Genomic DNA, 18951 nt, shown 5'->3' on the forward strand with positions numbered 1-18951 from the left:
GACGAAATAAACATAATCAGAATTAAAATATGTTCATATTACTACATAATGGCCTCAGACAAAGCCATGTGGTGGTGTTGAAGACGTGAATGGCAACGAGCGTCTGTCTACCTTAGGTGGGTGTTGCACCTACAACATGATTTCACTTCAAATAACGATCTACTTGGCCCGTATAGACAGAAGAAACGAATTTACATGATCCAACATTATATGCTTCTGTTTTTTGCGTCGCAATATTCCATATCAACCATTCTTCAGATCCAGGACGTCAAGTTTCATGAAGCTCAACCAATCAAAAGTAGGGAGACATTGCGCCACACGCCACAGCAGCCACATAGACCTAGCCTTCCCTACTGATCATCATCTTGAAGCAGGCACTCATTACCAAACCCCATAAATAGTTGCCTGAAACTTTATTACTTTGAATTAAAAACGAGGATAAGGCTTAGTGCTAATCTATCAAATTTATTCTTTTCACCTAACTCGCATCAAAATGCCCCTCGACATCGAAGAGCTATTGCGCAAAAAGAAGGCAGCTGATACCGCCGCCGCGAAACCTCGATTCATCCCAAAGGCTGAACGAGAGCGACTAGCAGCTGAGAAAGCAAAGAAGGAAGAGGACGACAAGAAGCGCAAAGCTTCCGAAGAAGATCAGAAACGAAAAGAAGAAGAACAAAAATGGAGATCAAATGGATCATCAAGACCTAACGAATCGAATGGATCGGGGCGCGTGCCTACAGGTCCCAGGTCCATGAACGACGGCCGAGATGATCGAGAACGCGATCGCGACCAAGGACGAGGCCGAGGCCGAGGAAAAGATAAAAAAGGAGATAAGCAGGGAGTGGGCGCCGATAAACAGTCAGCCGAGGACATTGAAGCTACTCTGCTACGGTCTCGATACCTTGGCCCACAGGTGAATCAGCAATCCAACTTCTCTGCGAAGAAGAAGCGCATGCGAACGACAGAGAAGAAGTTCAACTTTGAATGGGATGCAGATGAAGATACCTCTCGCGACAACGATCCGCTATACGACCGGCAGACTGCTGTTAGCCATAGCGGATCATTTACTGGTATCGGCGGCGAATTCGACGATGGGGCCGAGGAACGAGCGCGCAAACGAGCGAGAATGATCGAACAAAGAGATCTAGAGAATGGAAGGGAGAGAGCAGAGGGTATCATGGAGGACTTTTTCCGAGCACGCGACAAGGCAAGGCAACGAGCGGATCGAAGAGGACTAGGTAAGCATTGGTCTGAAAAGTCTCTGGACGACATGCGAGAACGAGATTGGCGCATTTTCAAGGAGGACTTTGGCATTGCTACCAAGGGAGGCATGATCCCTAACCCCATGCGCAGTTGGCAGGAGTCAAATTTGCCGAAACGCCTACTCAACATTGTTGATGATGTCGGATACAAGGAGCCCTCACCCATTCAACGAGCTGCTATTCCTATCGCTCTGCAAGCTCGCGATCTTATCGGTGTAGCCGTCACTGGTTCCGGAAAGACTGCTGCGTTCCTTCTACCACTACTTGTTTACATCTCCGATCTACCACCCCTGGATGAAATCAACAAGCACGATGGTCCTTATGCTCTCATCATGGCACCCACTCGAGAACTGGTCCAGCAAATTGAGACTGAAGCTAGGAAATTCGCAGGACCTCTTGGTTTCCGCGTGGTCAGCATTGTTGGTGGTCATCAAATTGAAGAACAAGCATACAACCTGCGTGATGGTGCTGAAATTGTCGTCGCTACACCAGGTCGTCTGCTTGATTGTATTGAGCGACGACTGCTCGTTCTCTCACAGTGTTGCTACGTGATTATGGATGAAGCAGATCGTATGATCGATCTTGGTTTCGAAGAATCCGTCAACAAGATTCTCGATGCACTTCCAGTCACCAATGAGAAACCAGACACAGATGAAGCTGAAAATGCACAAATCATGCAGCGCTACCTGGGCGATAAGGATCGCTACAGGCAGACTATGATGTACACAGCCACCATGCCACCTCTTGTAGAGAGGATCGCAAAGAAATATCTCCGGCGCCCAGCCATTGTCACCATCGGTAACGCAGGCGAGGCCGTCGACACAGTTGAGCAGCGGGTCGAGTTCGTTTCAGGTGAAGACCGTCGCAAGAAGAGACTACAGGAGATTCTCTCTTCAGGTGCATTTGGGCCGCCTATCATTGTTTTCGTCAACATCAAGCGTAACTGTGACGCTGTTGCTCGAGACATCAAGCAGATGGGATGGTCTGCCGTCACACTGCACGGTTCAAAGACCCAGGAACAGCGAGAGGCTGCCCTCGGCTCTGTCCGCGCTGGCCACACACAAGTTCTCGTCGCAACCGATCTTGCAGGTCGTGGTATCGATGTGCCCGACGTTTCCCTGGTCGTCAACTTCAACATGGCCACGAACATTGAGAGTTACACCCATCGTATCGGTCGTACAGGTCGTGCTGGAAAGAGTGGTGTGGCTATTACTTTCCTGGGCCCTGAGGATACTGAAACCATGTATGATCTCAAGCAGATCTTGAGTAAGAGCTCGATCTCGAAGGTCCCCGAAGAATTGAGGAGACATGAGGCTGCCCAGTCCAAGCCAGTACGTGGCGCTAAGAAAGACAAGGACGAAGGATCTGGAAAGGGGAACTGGCAGCACTGATAAACGACGTTTGTAATATTGGTCCAACTTGATAATATAAAAAGCCTAAGTAAGGTCATTATAATAGCAACTCTTACAGTACTACATCGAGTTGAGGCTGGGCAAGAGTGAAGTCACTTCAAACATAGGATACTGTCGAGTGAACTTAATCATAAATTGTCATTTCCGCATCTCTTATTTTTCCTACACTCCTAATCGGCATACTGGCCCAGTACATATATTCTAGCAAGCTTTTCTTTATCCATCTTCTACTCCAGCTTCAGCTGCTCGAACTGCTTGATTGTCTCCTCGAAGCTGTTCAACTCCTGCTTGGCATCGGCCAGCCTCTTCTCATCTGTCTCGCGAACGGCATCAGAAACCTTCTCAAGGTAACCAGGATCCTTGAGGATCTTCTCCTGCTTCTGGATGCTGCTCTTGGCCTTGTCGAGCTTCTTCTGAGCCTTGGTGATCTCAGCATCGATATCAACGCGGCCCTTGACATGAAGGAAGACGGAGGCCTCGGTGGAGACGGGGTAGGCAACACATCCAGCGGGACGGCTGGCATCGGGGCCGAGGATCTCGACACCCTTGATACCCTTGCCACTCAGAGACTTGATGGAAGACGCCTGGTCCTTGACAGTGGAGAGAGATGTGTCGTTGTAGGCCTGGATGATGACTACAGAAGAATTAGTATTGGGATTCTCTATTATTAAGGGGTCATTGCGCTTACCTTCAGCCTCATCCTTGAGGGCATACTCAGCCATCAATGATCGAGCGCCCTTGGAGCAGCCGAGGACAAGCTCGTAAGCACGCTCAGACTCAGGGTCGTCAAGCTTCTCGTTGTATGTAGGGTACTTGGCAACCATGATCGACTTGGTCTGGTCTTCGGGTCGTCGGGGCATTCGCTGCCACATCTCCTCGGTAATAAAGGGCATGAAGGGGTGGATCATTGTGAGAGCGGTCTCGAGAGCAGTATAGAGAGTCTGGATAGCAGACTCACGCTCCTCTTTGGTACCGTCACGGATGATGGCCTTGGAGTTCTCGATGTAGACATCACACAGCTCGTTGTACCAGTATCGGTAGACGATCAATGTGGACTTGGAGAACTCACGGTCCTCGAGAGCACGGTTGATATCCTTAGCAGCGCTGTTCATCTTGTGAAGAATCCATCGCTCAGCAAGGGTCTCGCCACGAGCAATGCCTGACTTGGAAGGAGTGAAGTCCTGGGGAAGACTTCCCAAGACGTACTTGGTAGCCTGGAAAATCTTGTTACAAAACTTGCGGTATCCGTGGATAACCTTGACATCCAAATTGATGTCACCACCACCAGTGGCGGCGTTGATCATGGTGAAACGCATAGCGTCGGCACCACACTGAGGAATGCCATCAGGGAAGGCAGTCTTCTGGTACTTGGTGGCCTTGGCGACCTCGCTAGGGTGAAGGTTACCCTGGGTAAGCTTGTCGTGAAGAGTCTGGAGCTCGACACCGGCAATAATATCGAGAGGATCGACGACGTTACCCAGACTCTTACTCATCTTACGGCCCTCGGAGTCACGGACAAGACTGTGGCAGTAAACCTCCTTGAAGGGGATCTTGCCAGTCAACTTGATACCGAAAAAGATCATTCTAGCAATCCAGAAGAAGAGAATATCCCAACCTGTCTCAAGGACCTCTGTAGGGTAGAGAGTCTCAAGATCATGTGTCTGGTTAGGCCAGCCCAGGGTGCTGAAGGGCCAGAGACCAGAAGAGAACCATGTGTCGAGAACGTCTTCATCTTGCTCAAGAGTGTAAGTCTTGCCAGGCAGGGCAGCCTTGGCCTTCTCCTCAGCCTCCTGTCGAGTTCGGCCGGCGAACCAAAGCTTCTCCTCAGGGATATCTCCAGCACCACCTTCAATGTTGGCAAAGTAGACGGGGCATCGGTGACCCCACCAGAGCTGTCGACTGATACACCAGTCGGTGATATTCTCCATCCATCGGTAGTAGCTCTTTTCAGCGTTCTCGGGTCGGATCTTGATGCTACCGTCTTGAACAGCAGCAATGGCAGGCTCGGCGAGCTCCTTCATGCGGACCCACCACTGGGGCTTCATAATGGGCTCAATGATGTCCTTGGACTTCTCGCACAGAGGAACATTCATGGGGTTGTCCTTCTTGTCAACGTAGAGACCCTTGGCCTTGAGGTCGTCCTGGATTGTGTAGCGGACATCGAATCGTTTCTGACCCTTGTAGGTACCGGCGTTCTCGTTCAACAAGCCATCGTCTGTGAAGATATTAATGAAATCAAGACCGTGCTTCTGTCCGAGAGTGAAATCGTTGGGGTCGTGGGCGGGAGTGAGCTTGACAGCACCAGTACCGAACTCTCTGTCGACGTACTCATCGGCGACGATAGGAAGCTTACGGCCCTCGATGAAGGGGTGAACGGCAATCTTGCCGATGAGGTGCTTGTACCGATCGTCCTGGGGGTGAACAGCGATACCGGTGTCACCCAGCATAGTCTCAATACGGGTGGTAGCGACCTCAATAAGCTCATCAGACCCCTCGACAGGGTACTTGAAGTGGACGATAACACCGAACTCGACCTTCTTGTCGTATCCAGGGACATCGAGCAGGGTGCGGCCGGTCAGTTCCTTGTTGACGACCTCAAGGTTAGAAAGCGTAGTGTTGAGCTTGGTGCACCAGTTGACAAGTCGGTTGGCTCGGTAAATGGTGCCCTCCTCATAGAGCTTGACCCAAGTCTCAGTGACAGCGGTGGACAGGTTCTTGTCCATAGTGAAAGCTGGTCAAAGTTAGTGGCCCTCTCTTCTCATAGTTCATGGCTGATTGCATACCCTCTCGGCTCCAGTCAAAAGATCCTCCCATTTTGGACAGAGTATTGTTGATGCGCTTGTGGTAGTCCTCCTTCCATTCCCAAACAGTGTCGACGAACTTCTCGCGGCCAAGATCGTGCCGGGTCTGACCACGTCTTCTCCAGAGCATGTTCTCGACGACGTTCTGAGTGGAGATACCGGCGTGATCGCAGCCGGGAAGCCACAGGGTGGTCTTGCCCTGCATTCGGCTCCATCGGATCATAACATCCTGGAGCGAGTCACCAAGAGCGTGTCCCATGTGAAGGGCACCAGTGACGTTGGGAGGAGGATGAACAATGACGAACTTTCCCTCGTCCTTGATACTTCCGTCAGGCTTGAATTCGGGCTTGAAGAGACCCTCCTTCTCCCACCAGTCGTACCAAGCGGACTCGACGGCAATAGGGTTGTAGGCCTTGAAATGGGGGTCGTCGAACGATCGGATTCGCTTCTTCTCACCCTTGGGGGTGTCCTCGACGTACTCGGGAATGGGCTCCTCCTCAGCCTTCTTCTCTTTAGGCTTCTTCTCCTTAGCAGGCTTGGGGGCGGAGGTGGCAGCCTTTTGCTTCTTTGCTTCGAACTTGGCCTGTTTCTCGGCCTTCTTTCGCTCCTTCTCCACTGCGGTTTCAAGTCAGAGACATGTCGAGTAGGTATCAATTTGGGATGTTGCACATACACTCCTTCTCAGTCTTCACCTTGGGAGCGCCACCGGCAGCAGCAGCAGCGCCGACATCTTGACCAGAAGCATGGGTTTCGGTGGTAGATTGAGCGATCTCCTTCTTCTCCTCGGCGGGGACGGCTGGAGGGGTACTGGTAGCGTCTTGAATGCCCTCACTGGCGCCGACTATGGAGTATAATGGTTAGCTTTTTGAACAGGATATGCGACCGAGGATTATTGGGAGTACATACTGGGGTTTCCTCTGCCGCTGTTGGTCGCCATGATTGCTCGCGTAAAGGGTCGTCTTGGAGAAGAAATGCGCACCCGAAGTGCTCGAACCGGAAGTCTGAACGTCGTGTCGGAGGGAAGCCTTTGGGGGCTTCAAGTAGGTAAAGAGGTGGTTGAGTCACGCTTCCAATGGCGGGGGAATAACTTTTAGTTGATGGAGGGGTAGAATGTGGCTTAGCCTGACAAAATAAGGCACAAATGTAATCTAGTATTAGTGTGTTGACTCGTTCTATTTATATTTATATTTTTTTTGGTACTCGTCCATAAAATTGCTTCAGCCCTTTTCAGTTTCTTCAAAGTTATTTAATGGGGTTCGTCTCAAAGTCTGATATCTTTAATAACGATGTTAATCTGTCCGCGCAGATTGATAAAAAAAAAACTAAAAAAAAAACTCAATGGTTCTTCTCAAGACAAAGTTTCCCCAATACAAACGTGACAGGACAGCTGCCTGATTCGTTCTATACTGAATATCTCTCTGCTGTAAGATTATAAACTTAATGTTAGTCATCGCTGACATTTCGTGACTCAAAAAGTCTCTTCTCGGCGAGACAGTCACTATATTCCTCGAATTATATCGAGACATTCCCGGCGTGACAGAACGATACCGCACCTCCATATCTTGAGACCCTTTAAATTATTGTGGCGCTCAGCCACATCTGGGTATGTTTTGGAGTTGAGTGATGACATCCCAGACTTTGCAATCACTTTCCAGGTGTCGCTTTTAATAAATTGCATTTTTCTACCATTCGGACGAAATACTCTAGATACGCGTACTTGGTGGCTTGATTCTCAATCTCGACTTGCTAACCATTATCCCAATGGCCCTCCGGCTGACATTGAGGGCTCCTAGGAGCTGTGTATTCAATAACTTTTCTTCTACAGCTCGAAGGAACTACTCGACAAGTAAAGAATCAAACTACTTTACTGTCGAGCTAAGTCCCAAAACAAAGGTTAACACTCTAAAAAACTGTTACTGAAAATCATTAACATTTCAAAGGATCTCTCGGAATTACTACAAACTGTCAAGTCTCAAATCAAAATCGCCAACCCTAGTCGTCATGATGCTGCAGTCATCTTAGCTACTCCACAGTATGCGCAATGGCTTGAGAAGGATGGATTCATGGCAGAGTTTGTTGATCTACTCTCAGGATCTGAAAAACCAGAGCAGTTCCACATCTTGGGTGCTGTTGTCGATCATGTCGCTCCTCCAGTACCGAGCAACAAGCCCATTCAGGGGTTGTCTATCCTTCGTGGAAAACTTGACTCAATTCTTCCCGGCCTCTGGACTCCTGAGCCCCCAAAGGTTCGAGAGGATGCTGATAAAGTGGCAGCTCTAACGATGGATCTTGGTAACCCTCACATCACCATTCCTCTTACCAATACGACATTTCTGAATCATAGAACTTCAACACTCATTGCTAGTCGTTATGATCTATCACAAAGCTCACCTAAACTGGTTGAGCAGAATGAAAAGTATTCGCAACAGATATCTCTACCTCTCAAGAAGCAGCTTCCTTCGATCAACGACCTTGGCATATGGGCTCCTCTTGTGCCCCTGACCCATCCTCGCGTGGTGACTGAGAGCTTTGGAAACATCGTGCGACGAGTTAGCGTTGAGAATGAATCTGTCCCTGCTTCTAATGAACTTGAGCCAGCTGTCGATGAGTTACACGTACAAAAATCGGACCTGGTTCAGTCACCAATGGGAATTTGGGCAATCATCACCCCTCCAACCTTTTCTAAATCAGGAAGCAACTCAAGTTCTGCTGATCCTGATCCCGAGGCAACTTTCAGAGATGGCGAAAACATTACGGACCTCGTCGCTTCCACTTCCGGTCGCCTGGTCGCCCTGTACAAGCAGGGTGGTCGACTATATCAGATTTGTACGAGATCCCGACGATACACCTTTCTTTGTGTCTACGTACTAACAGTGTACAGTGAGCGGCGGTGGTGGCTGGGGCGCAAAGAAGGGTTTGCTCTCGCTCGACCCTCAGCGCACTCACTTTTCCCTATCTGAGGAAGAAGAGATGCAGAGGTTCATCCAGGCCATGGATGGGGGCAACTTTGTCCCTGTGGGTTCCAAGATTCAATTCTTTGCATCTACTGAGACTTCAGCCACCGAAGCAACTGGAGCCAAAGAGACGGGCGTGGTCTTCGGAACAGCCAGCAAGGTCGAGTCCGAGACCGGCTCGGAGTCATCTCAGCCTGAGGCTCGGTTGCTAGGAGATCACTTCGGCGCTCTTTCCAACGATGGCATCTTCGTCACTTCCTCTGACGCCGCCGCAGTGACAACGCCTGGTTTCAACAATGACTGGAAGCTCAACGTTCCTAACTCTCGAATTTATATCGGCATCTAGACATGAGGTGTAAGCCAGCTTGGAGTTGATGATTTTATATCCATACCTGTTTGGTGTGTATAAATTGTACTATAGAGATATATCTACCCCCTTCTAATGTCTAAGAGATAGAGATATGTGCTATAATTATCCATTGTTACTACTGCTGTGACTTTCTTTTCTTCTGCAGACCCTCTGCTGCTGCTGCTGCCACATCGTCCAAAGTGGTTCCACGCTTTCTCTTACCAACCTTTTCCTGTCCAAGTACCTCATCTTCCGCAACGGCTCTGTAGATGCTTGCAGCGCCCTCGAACATCCCTTTATCCCAACCTGCTTCTTCGTTAAAAGTGAGAGCGATTTCTTCCATCTCTCGAACCCAGCGATATGCTTTGGGTGGCATGCTGGGCACGCCCTTTTCAGCGGTGGCGAGGACAGTTGGGTAGAACGTGCCAAGCTCCTTCTTGAGAGCACCCAAAACCCCAAGGTTATGAGCCGTTGTGAAAGACTGCGTCGCAATGGCAGTGAATCCTTTGGTCAAGGAAGCGAAACACATCTTTAGTCCGCTTGCTGCGCCGATATCGGGGGAGATGTAGTTCATGTTAAGCACAGAAATGAGTTTCTCGCCATAAGGTAGTGAAGTCAACAAATCTGGTCCCGAGATGGGAATGCTAGGACGGTACCAGTTGGAAAAGTCGCTGCTACTAGATGATTTAACTTGGACGTCGGATGATGCTGTCAGTTTTGGAGACTGTCCCAGTATGCTTCCATCGACAAATCGTATAGGTACATCTTCCTTTTTGACAGACGCTGCGATAGATTTGATCGTTGAAGGCGCAACTGCATTAAGATCGACCAAGTGAAGCTCTTTCTCGCTTCCTGAGTCCTTTACTGCTTTAACAATACGAGCGGCTGTAGCCTCGGCGTCCTTGGGTGGAACGACTGAGAGTATAACTGAGCATTTTTGCACCAACTCAGTATCAGACTCGAGGAGCTCAACTTGGGCATCACGAGCCCGTTCAATCGTGTCTTGGCTAAGGTCATTGTCAGTTTTGTTATCTTGATGCGTGGGACAGTGTCGGGTGGTTCGTCACCTTCGGCTAGAGATGTTAGTTGCGACAACGAAGCCATGGGCAATGAGCAGCTTTGCAATGCCGACGCCCATGTCGCCAATGGACAATAGGCCTATCTTTGGCTTAGATTCAGATGTATTTGACATGATTGTAGATGCTGGATAATCAGTTGCCAAAGTTATGAGTATGTTTGAGATAATTACTTGATGGGGATGGATGGACGGAGGTGGGGGAACAGGGTAGGATGAACCGTCTAAGTTACTGACAAACTGACTATACTCTTAGCTCATCGGATACCATGATCCGACAACAATAGCATCAAGCTACTTATTGAAAGACATGGACATAACGAATTTGGAAACGACTCAATTACTTGAATGAATCCTATCTTGAATGAATAAAATTGTATTGTCAAATATTGGTTGACTCATTTTGTATATCGTCGTCGTTTGGCTCTTGCCCCATGGTTCACGATCTATGAATTTACAACATGTAAGACTGTAGCTACCTGTTCAGTTCCTCCAAGCTTTAATCTCGAAGACAGTGACATGGATTATTGCACATGATCGCCACTGGTGCTGACTTCCTCTCGTATCCTTTCCAACTGTTCGCCATCTCTAACCCATAACCCCCCAGTATCAATTGTATAGAGATGTTATATTGGGGGAACATTCGAATACTCGCTAGGGTTCTTGTCATGGATTCTTGGTATAGGCTAGGGAATTGACTGGGAAATGGCAAAGGCAAACAAGGTGTCGGTTAGCCAGTGAGGTTGTTAGGGAAGAGGTTGACTGGAGACAAGGTTTGCTTGCGGGAAACTTTTAGCAAGTAACAACATGTAGTCAAACGTGATAATATACCTGACGCTCCATTTGTCTCTAATTTTCTTCTTCTTTTGTCCCAGATACTCCAAATAATCAGACAGAAAGTGGGAAGATTGACAAGAACGCCAATCATACTGATGATAACTTCTTGAGATACAGCCATTGGTGTCGAGTAAGAATAAGGAGCAGAAAGTCTTGGTGGTGGATGGACTGAGAAGATCAACTAGGAGACAGAAGAATAGAGATGAAAGCGGAGGGTGCTGAATAGAATGTCATGTCGGGTATGTGTGAGGTTATTATAGTTGACTATACGAACTCTGATCAGACGTATGAAGAAATGTTTGAAGAGAGAGCTAGATATAATGACTGTACGTCAAGGCTCAAGCCCACCCAAAAGGAATTCTGGATGGGTAGTAGCTCGACAGGACATCAACTGGAAGCCCAAGCTCTCAGGATACCGTCACAGGTGGCTTATGCAGAAAAGCAAAACCCAAGCAACAATATACATTCTTGAACATAACCCTTTGCATACAAAATGCAATATCTAGATATGGAACAGTAATATCATCTACGACAAGGACTGCCTGTTTAGGTCTATCTTATTCGAGATGAGTCTAGAGAGACCTCCTCGAGGACTTGTTCGTACACATTTCTCAGTCAGCCTCTTTCCGTAGAAGGTAGCTATCTAGATAGAGATTCTTCCAAATGCTGTACCTACCTCTGTATGCCCACCTCTGTACTGCCCCATGTAGGATGATTTGTTTTTGATTGACACGCCGTATTACCGTTTTAGTCAAGGCAGAGCTAAGAGCAGCAAGAAAATGCCAGGGGAAGGACCCAATGAGATATCGTGCATAAATGCGAAGTCTGGAATCGCCAACAGCTGACCCAACATGTTTCGTCACCCGTGGATGTGGCTTGCTTGGATTCTCCATTGCAGGGGCCCTGAAAAACGATTTCTGGTCATATCCTAATATCCAATAAGTTCACAGCCTCAGACCGAGGTGCCATTGACTTCTGCAAACCTAGCCAATAATGAACCCCTGCCTTCAATCTTGCTTGGCATCCAAGACATTAAGAATTCTGGCCAAAGATTGCAAAATACTGTTGGTGACTTGACCTGAGATAGTATGGCAGCCTGTGTCACTCAATGGGCACATAAAAGATGGCCTCGTCCCTAGTTTTTCTTTGTGGCCCACATCAAAGTCCAACAACCTCATTGATCATATACTATCTCTTTTGCTACCATTGCCCCATATTGCAATATGTCTACGGATAGAGCACCTAGGATCCCAAATGATCAATGGGAATCTCATAAGGGCATAATCAAGGCGCTGTACCTCGACCAGAACAAGACCATCAAGGAGATCGAGAAGTTCATGAGTGACAACTGTCAGTTTCATGCTACGTATGTCCCCCGTATCTTTTAATTAATATATACCAACATCATGTGCAGAGAGAAACAGTATGTTCGCAAGGTCACAGTCAACTGGAAGCTCCGAAAGAATGCCACCAAGGAAGAATGGGAGCAAGCGAGCGCATTGGTTCTGAAGCGCAAAGCTGAAGGCAAAGCAACTGAACTCACAATCCACGGCAAGATCATACCAGATAAGAAGAGGAAGAAGGAAACTAAGAGATACGCCCCGAAGAATCTTTGTGAGTCGCGTACACGTATTGCTTGTATACTCCAGAAACATGACTGACATCTGTGAAGACGGAAATCTTGTATTCCCACTCCATCAGACAGTTGTTGCTCGGACACCTTCAGCAGCCAATCGAGATATTACATACTTCACTGTACCGTGGTTCAATCTCCAGTCCCAACTTACTGGTCTTGGTAAGCGCCTCTATATTTATGTATTAACTTGTCACTGACTTGAGTAGCGCTTCAAGATAGAGCGCACCTGATGTTGAGCGGAACTGTTGATTCCATTCAATATTCGACATCATCTCCGCTACTATCGCCCCAGAAACAATCCCCCTTGAAAAATCTTACAGGGTCACTTTTGCGTTCCTTTGGGAACAGAAGTGTATTGGACCTGGATCCTGATATAACACTTTCCAATGTGTTGACGTTAGTTGACGAACAAATACCATTCAACCACAGTCACCAGAAAGAATTACAAAACCAGCAAACTCCAGTTTCTGGGTCCTGGCCTCGACTATTTCTCTCCCTAGTATTCTTATCAAGCAACAATCGCTTGAACGAGGACGTGCTGGTCGAATTTCTGAAGCTGGCCATCTCTTGTGGATTCTTGCGCGATCTGAAGCAAGCACTCTCTATGGAAGGACCAACAATGAGGATGTTCTCGGTAGCTTTACTATCTGCTGCACTCGAAGTCACTGGAGAGGAGGGCCTCCAGCTCATCCGCTACCTACTACAACAAGGAGTAAATCCAAACAGTGTCTATTCTTCCAGGACACCTTTGTGGCGGGCAGTCTACTCCAAGAACAAGGCAGCTGTCCGACTGCTCCTTGAATACGACGCAAACCTACTGGCATCCTTCCCGTCGCTGAAACTACATAGCTCGTGTCATATGGATTGCTACGATGGCGAGTCACTTGCAAAAGCTTTGATTGGCATGAGACACCAGATATTATGGGGAACCAATCCTAATAGGAGTATTTCCCTCCCAACGCCAATATTTCTAGCCATCCAAGCTGGAGATGAATTGCGAGTGAGGCGTCTCCTTGAGGCTGGAGCCGACCCAAACATTTTCGATACGGAGCACCTGTCTCTGTTGCATGTGTCAATCGAATGCAAAAGCTCTGTAATGATCGATTTGTTGGTTAAATTTGGTGCGGATCCAGATTTATTTTGTCGAACTGAGACCATGGAAGCGCTCATGTTGGCCCATCCAGAGGTGTTTGACTTCAACAGACATCATATTCACTCAATAGTCACTCCTCTTCAGCGTGCTGCTGAGAAAGGGAAACTCAATGTTGCTCGACAGCTTTTGCAGGCAGGCGCGAATCCTGATGGCACAGCTATTCTCGACATCCCAATTACCAGGGGCAAAAGATATAACGAACTCAACTTTTCTCTGACTCCTCTCCAAATTGCAAGTAGAGGAAAAAAGTGTGAGATAGTGGAGATGCTGCTCAAGGCGAGAGCAGGTGCCGACACTCGACGTGTTTTACAGTCAACTGCATTGCAGTATGCATGTAGCCTGGATTGTGGCGAACCAAACAAAATGAAAATAGTCAAGCTGCTTTTAGAACGGGGAGCTGATGTAAATGCCTCCCCGGGCCAGGAGAACGGAAAGAGTTGCCTCGAAGCTGCTGCTGGAGTTGGAGATATCGCTTTGATCAAGACGTTGCTGAGGAAAGGAGCAGTTTGCAGCAACCCTCATTCCTTTCTGAAATTGGCCATCAGATCTGGCTCTAAGGAATTGGTTAACTTCTTACTTGACTACTTCTCAAGGGCGGGCGAATCTGCCGTCAATGTGACACACAATTGGAGCGAATACCTCAAAATAGCCGCCAAATCCGGAAACGTTCAATTGTTGTATATGATTCTCGAGCTTTGTGTCGATAGAGGCACGGGTATCTATGAGAAACATGTTATAGATGCAATGGAAGCTGCTGTTGACTGCTGCGACAGTACAATGCTAGACCTCCTGTTCATGCCCGGTATCAACCCCGATGCTGATGGGAGGGCCTGTCGCATCCTGAGCAAAGCTATTCAGGTATGGAAAAATGACGAAGCTGACAGTTGCTTTGATTTATTGATGGCCAAGTTCATGGCTTGGGGTTTTGATCTGGACAAACCTCTTCCCGGCGATGCCACACCTTTCTGCACCGCAATTTGGCTTCATAACTGGAGGGCAACGCAAAGCTTGATTGTTTCTGGCGTTGATGTTGACAAGCCATCTCTACGTTACGTTGGCTCTTCTGATGGACCTGGTGACGGGATGAGGAATGATATACTCGAACCACCGCTTTTCCAGGCAATCAGAAACCATGCTGAGGATGAAAAAGTCTGTCTAGCCAATCTTCTAATTACAAACGGGGCAAATGTTGACAATCTTGTTAACGAATACAGGACTGCCCTCTTGTTGGCCCTGAAATCACAAAAATACGAAGTCGCAGAGATACTACTCGGACATGGGGCAAATCCGAATGCTGAAGATCCAGAAACAGGAATGGATGCTTTCGATTTCATCTTCCAGAATCATCGGTGGCCCCCTTTTTCAACATTCAAGTCGCTTGTTGATCATGGCCTTCGAGTGAAAGCAGGATCTAACGGGGGAATTCTGATCCGATTTATTGCAGAAACCTCTGGGGGCGCCTCTATCTACGATTTTGACAGATGGGATGCTCTTGTGCCGGTAGCTTCTTTGCTGCTAGATGCTGGAGCTGAAGTCAATGCACGCCCGACGGAAAAGTACCCCATGACAGCTCTCCAGTATGCTGTAGAAGCCAATCACAAAGAGCTTATCACTATCCTCTTGGCTGCAGGGGCTAACATCCACGCACCGGCCTTTTGGAAAGAGGGAAAGACTACCCTTCAAGCAGCTTGTTATGGTGGTAATCTCGAGCTGGTCCAAAGCCTCGTTGCGCAGGGTCTGGATATAAATGCTCAGTCTGCCTCACACTATGGTGCAACTGCACTTCAGTTTGCTGTAATGCAAGGGCATTTCAAGATAGTTATCTTCCTTCTTGAGAACGGGGCCCTTATCAATGCTCCAGCTGCTTTGTTTGAAGGTCGGACAGCACTTCAAGGAGCTTCAGAACACGGGATATTAGATATGATTTATTTATTGCTCGAGAACGACCAAGATGATGGGTTGGAGGAAAGATGTCAGGACGCGGCGAAATTTGCAGAGGCCCAATCGCGTTTCGAGATTGCACAGCTCTTGCGAGAGTACAAGAAAGTATGATAATTTGGAGAAAGAATGAAAGCTGTCATTTTATGAAAGAAGACTGTGTTGACCATATATACTGAGACTTAAGTAGTATGCACTTACACGAATGACAAGCAAGTGGGTAGCAGAAAAGTTGGCCTCCTAAGTCTTAGAGTATAAAAATAACTAGTCTAAAGACCATAGCCTAAGGAGCACAAAGTTACCTACTAATTTCGTCTCTTATGCTTCCAGCGATCAATTTTTCTGATGCCCTGAGGCTGATTATTGGATATCCCCGCCGTTATATCCAACGGTCGCCACCCGATCGATAGTATGAGCTTAATTACTCGCTAGATACGACATGAAGAGCTCTTAAACACCATTGAGCAACTACTGATAAGGCTAGCAAAAATAATAAATATCTTTATAATTCGGTATTGATTTCTAGAGGATGAAATGATATGATAACCAACCACTCAAATTCAAGCCGAGGCTTATACGGCGATACTGTTGTTGGCTGTGAGAGCGACGTCACTCTTCAAGGATCCGACCCTGTTTCTGATGTCTCGGGGACCATTCATAACCCGATCCGCCTCTCACAAGATAGCACATGATGACGAACCTTTGACAGTAGATGTTATGAACTGTATGATAGCTAAAACCATAATTCAATCTATTCATTATCAAAATAAACTATCTGAACAAAACTCCATCTAACCTTTTCCCACATATCTGACTACAAGACTATCATGGCTCCCCCAGATACATCAGCAACTTCATCAAAGAAGGCAAACCAATCCTGTTCTAAAACACCTAAATCATCACAAACAAAAAAGAACAAGAAGGAATCACAACCTACGTCAACTTCAACACCGCGACAGCCAGATGAGATAGAAGAAGCCGATACAACAGTACCAGTAAAGTCATTCACACCAAAACAAAAGCAAAAAAGAGCCGAACCGTCAGAAGATAACGCTGCCGACGATGCCGACGATGCCGAGAGCGTCTATCTATCGTCAGACGAAGAGACTTCATCAGAAGAAGACTCTTCGGACTACGACTCAGACTCAGACGGAAGTGTGGAAGACCTACCTCCTCGACAACTAGCAAGAAGGTCAACAGACCGAGGTGTCAAAACCACACCAGGTTCTCCATTCACAATCACGCAGACTCGAAGCGAAACTACACGTTGGATAACAACCCAGAACAACGGTGGCATGACGCGCGGTACAAGGAGTTATAGTGAGCAGACGACGATGCATGGCCACAACACTAATGGGCCACAGCGAGCGCCCATGAACAGGAACAGTGTCAGCTTCAACATGAGTATCAATGTCGATATGTCGTTCAACGGCCTTGTAACAGGTCGAAATCTGGGATTCTCGGGGGTATGTTGTCATATCGTACGATGCCTTTCCCCAACTCTTTGATCTGACAAGTACCAGGGATCACTATCGTATGCATGGAATCGACGCAACACACAAGGGGGTTGATCAAGTTTTCTATTCCGATTGAACAACTCAATCTAACTATAAAATGACATTTCAATTATTAACAAGGAGGTCAATCTCAAGGTGGGGATTTTGGTAGAAATGCGCCAAACATTTCGGTGGTGTAAATAGTTGCGAGCATACTGAGATAATAGTGTCAGGACAATGACAACACGTCTACTCAATCATGTCGATATCGTCAGCGGCAGCTTGTGCTTGAGGCTGCGCGGCTGCGGGTGCTTGAGCGGGAGGTGCATCTTGCTGGTTAGCGGGCTCTGCGAGCTCTGCGGGCGCGCTGTCTCCGCCAAAGTAGTCGGCCATCTCAGCATCAAGTTCCTCCTGTGTCTTCTTAGAAGGGCGGCTGCCTCGGCCACCTCGGCCTCCCTCCTGGTCTCTACCTCCTTCTCTGCCGTCACGACGAGCACCAGGACGGCGACCACCTTGGCCCCGACCCTGACCTTGGCCTTGACCACGGCCTCGAGGCATTGGGCTTCGACGTGAGCCTTGGCCGGGAACATATCTATCAATTCCCCTTCGGGCGGCGTCATCGTCATCGCGTCGGCGGTGGGGTGAATGCGATCTTCTGTCCCCTGGGCTTGAAATACGCTCTGCAAGTGAACGGCCGGGCATAACGGCAGTATCAAATGGGTTTCGATTGGGCAGAAGAGTCAATTGAATAGGTTGGCCTGTATTTGGTTAGTCTGACCGCATGAATAAAGCGTTCAAGGATGAGCCCACCGTTAGCATTGGCACCATCGAATTGTTTGACCGCCTCCTCGGCGTCCTCTCTTCGTTCGTAGGTTACGTAGGCGGTGCCCTCAGATCGTCCAGCGCGATCATATCGTAGCTGGAGACGACTGACAGGCCCAATTCGTTGGAAGAGCTCCTAAAGTTTTATGAGTAGCTGAAGAATGATTACTGCGTATGTGCGACGTACAGAGAGGTCATCATCGGTAAGGTCGTAGTGAACGTTTGCAACACGGATCTTTGTGCCCTTGGAGTCTCTGTTTTGGCCAAGGTTAGAGGTGTGTTTTGCTCGAATATCAGAGGTACGCACTGTTCTGGGGATTCGCGGCGGCGGCGAGGAGCAGGTGCCCGACGGTTGTCTAAACGATGGTCAAAACGGTGTCGTGGTTCAAGGGAAGTGTTGAGTATTACTGTTCTCTTCGAAACGGTCGTGGACCCATTCACTGCATACGATTAGCAACGGTGCGAAGTCAAACGGGCTGAACATAACTAACCTGTCGATGTTTCGTGAATCGTCGCGAGCAGACTGCAAAGGGGAAGGACGCTCTGGTCAGCAAGGGATTTTCAGAGTGGGAAGCCGTTCAATCGACAAGAGCTCCGAGCATCGAAAGGATGAGTTGCGAGGAGGGTTGTACAGGTCGAGTAGGCATCATTGGAGAGCGAGGGAAGTCCACCTGCACCGCCCATGTCAACAAAGCCTCATGATGACGGGAATGGCGCATGTACGAACCTTTCTAACACCATCGCGAGGGAAATCGTTACGCGGTTCACGTCGGCGACCTTGTCCACGGTTGTTGCGAGGTCGATTGGAGCGCTGTGAAGGAGAGAAAGAGGTCAGCCTAGATCATTGAGACGAGTCGAGAGCGCGTGCATAGACGGCATAAAACAATAGGAGCTGGATGGGAAATTGAGAACTCACAGTATCAGCAATGATCTCATCGAGACCGCGATCCATCTTGTCAGCCATGATTATTGATATTTTCAAGGAAGATTGGCAGAATTTCCGACAGAGAAATATTGGAAAGGATTAGGTTGAAAAGGAAGGAGAGGTTGTGATGGATGGACGGGGAGCAGATGTCATGGGCGCAGCCACATTTAGGCGTTGTAGACTATAAATGTGGGGATTGCTATGACTTGGAGAACAATAGTCATGGTACGTACTTTCAAGGATATGGGAGACTGAGACTCACAATGAGCATTTAGTCTATTGTATTTTACT

General features: G+C 48.1%; 7 protein-coding genes across 7 annotated transcripts; 4 read left to right on the forward strand and 3 right to left on the reverse strand.

Moving 5' to 3' along the window:
• The first annotated feature begins 370 nt into the window (after positions 1–370).
• Positions 371–2980, forward strand: EDB82DRAFT_216345 (Pre-mRNA-splicing ATP-dependent RNA helicase PRP28). The gene has a single exon (XM_025726757.2). The coding sequence runs from the start codon at positions 494–496 to the stop codon at positions 2651–2653; it is 2160 nt and encodes a 719-aa protein (XP_025581292.1). The 5' UTR covers positions 371–493; the 3' UTR covers positions 2654–2980.
• On the reverse strand, positions 2657–6591 carry EDB82DRAFT_216326 (tRNA synthetases class I-domain-containing protein). The gene is made up of 5 exons (XM_025726758.2): positions 6382–6591; positions 6149–6316; positions 5458–6090; positions 3363–5405; positions 2657–3308 (listed from the first exon to the last, which is right to left on the reverse strand). Exons 1-5 carry the CDS (start codon positions 6410–6412, stop codon positions 2902–2904), a joined length of 3282 nt encoding a protein of 1093 aa, XP_025581293.1. The 5' UTR covers positions 6413–6591; the 3' UTR covers positions 2657–2901.
• A 351-nt stretch (positions 6592–6942) lies between these two features.
• EDB82DRAFT_504130 (uncharacterized protein) lies at positions 6943–8807 on the forward strand. Its single transcript, XM_025726759.2, has 3 exons — positions 6943–7368; positions 7416–8301; positions 8357–8807. The coding sequence occupies exons 1-3, from the start codon at positions 7237–7239 to the stop codon at positions 8773–8775; spliced, it is 1437 nt and encodes a 478-aa protein (XP_025581294.1). The 5' UTR covers positions 6943–7236; the 3' UTR covers positions 8776–8807.
• EDB82DRAFT_216397 (6-phosphogluconate dehydrogenase) lies at positions 8650–10125 on the reverse strand. Its single transcript, XM_025726760.2, has 3 exons — positions 9846–10125; positions 8822–9785; positions 8650–8771 (listed from the first exon to the last, which is right to left on the reverse strand). Exons 1-2 carry the CDS (start codon positions 9968–9970, stop codon positions 8915–8917), a joined length of 996 nt encoding a protein of 331 aa, XP_025581295.1. The 5' UTR covers positions 9971–10125; the 3' UTR covers positions 8650–8771; positions 8822–8914.
• A 1674-nt stretch (positions 10126–11799) lies between these two features.
• On the forward strand, positions 11800–15688 carry EDB82DRAFT_216463 (ankyrin repeat-containing domain protein). Its single transcript, XM_065607233.1, has 4 exons — positions 11800–12056; positions 12105–12304; positions 12363–12485; positions 12533–15688. The coding sequence occupies exons 1-4, from the start codon at positions 11914–11916 to the stop codon at positions 15529–15531; spliced, it is 3465 nt and encodes a 1154-aa protein (XP_065463822.1). The 5' UTR covers positions 11800–11913; the 3' UTR covers positions 15532–15688.
• A 436-nt stretch (positions 15689–16124) lies between these two features.
• EDB82DRAFT_216488 (uncharacterized protein) lies at positions 16125–17043 on the forward strand. The gene has a single exon (XM_065607234.1). The coding sequence runs from the start codon at positions 16245–16247 to the stop codon at positions 16923–16925; it is 681 nt and encodes a 226-aa protein (XP_065463823.1). The 5' UTR covers positions 16125–16244; the 3' UTR covers positions 16926–17043.
• A 32-nt stretch (positions 17044–17075) lies between these two features.
• EDB82DRAFT_216480 (uncharacterized protein) lies at positions 17076–18932 on the reverse strand. Its single transcript, XM_025726763.2, has 8 exons — positions 18652–18932; positions 18463–18546; positions 18227–18258; positions 18144–18175; positions 18043–18091; positions 17923–17989; positions 17724–17871; positions 17076–17671 (listed from the first exon to the last, which is right to left on the reverse strand). Exons 1-8 carry the CDS (start codon positions 18697–18699, stop codon positions 17163–17165), a joined length of 969 nt encoding a protein of 322 aa, XP_025581298.1. The 5' UTR covers positions 18700–18932; the 3' UTR covers positions 17076–17162.
• Positions 18933–18951: the final 19 nt, after the last annotated feature.

This window comes from Fusarium venenatum (assembly GCF_020744135.1).
Source record: "Fusarium venenatum strain MPI-CAGE-CH-0201 chromosome Unknown EDB82scaffold_3, whole genome shotgun sequence".
Lineage (NCBI taxonomy): Eukaryota > Fungi > Ascomycota > Sordariomycetes > Hypocreales > Nectriaceae > Fusarium > Fusarium venenatum.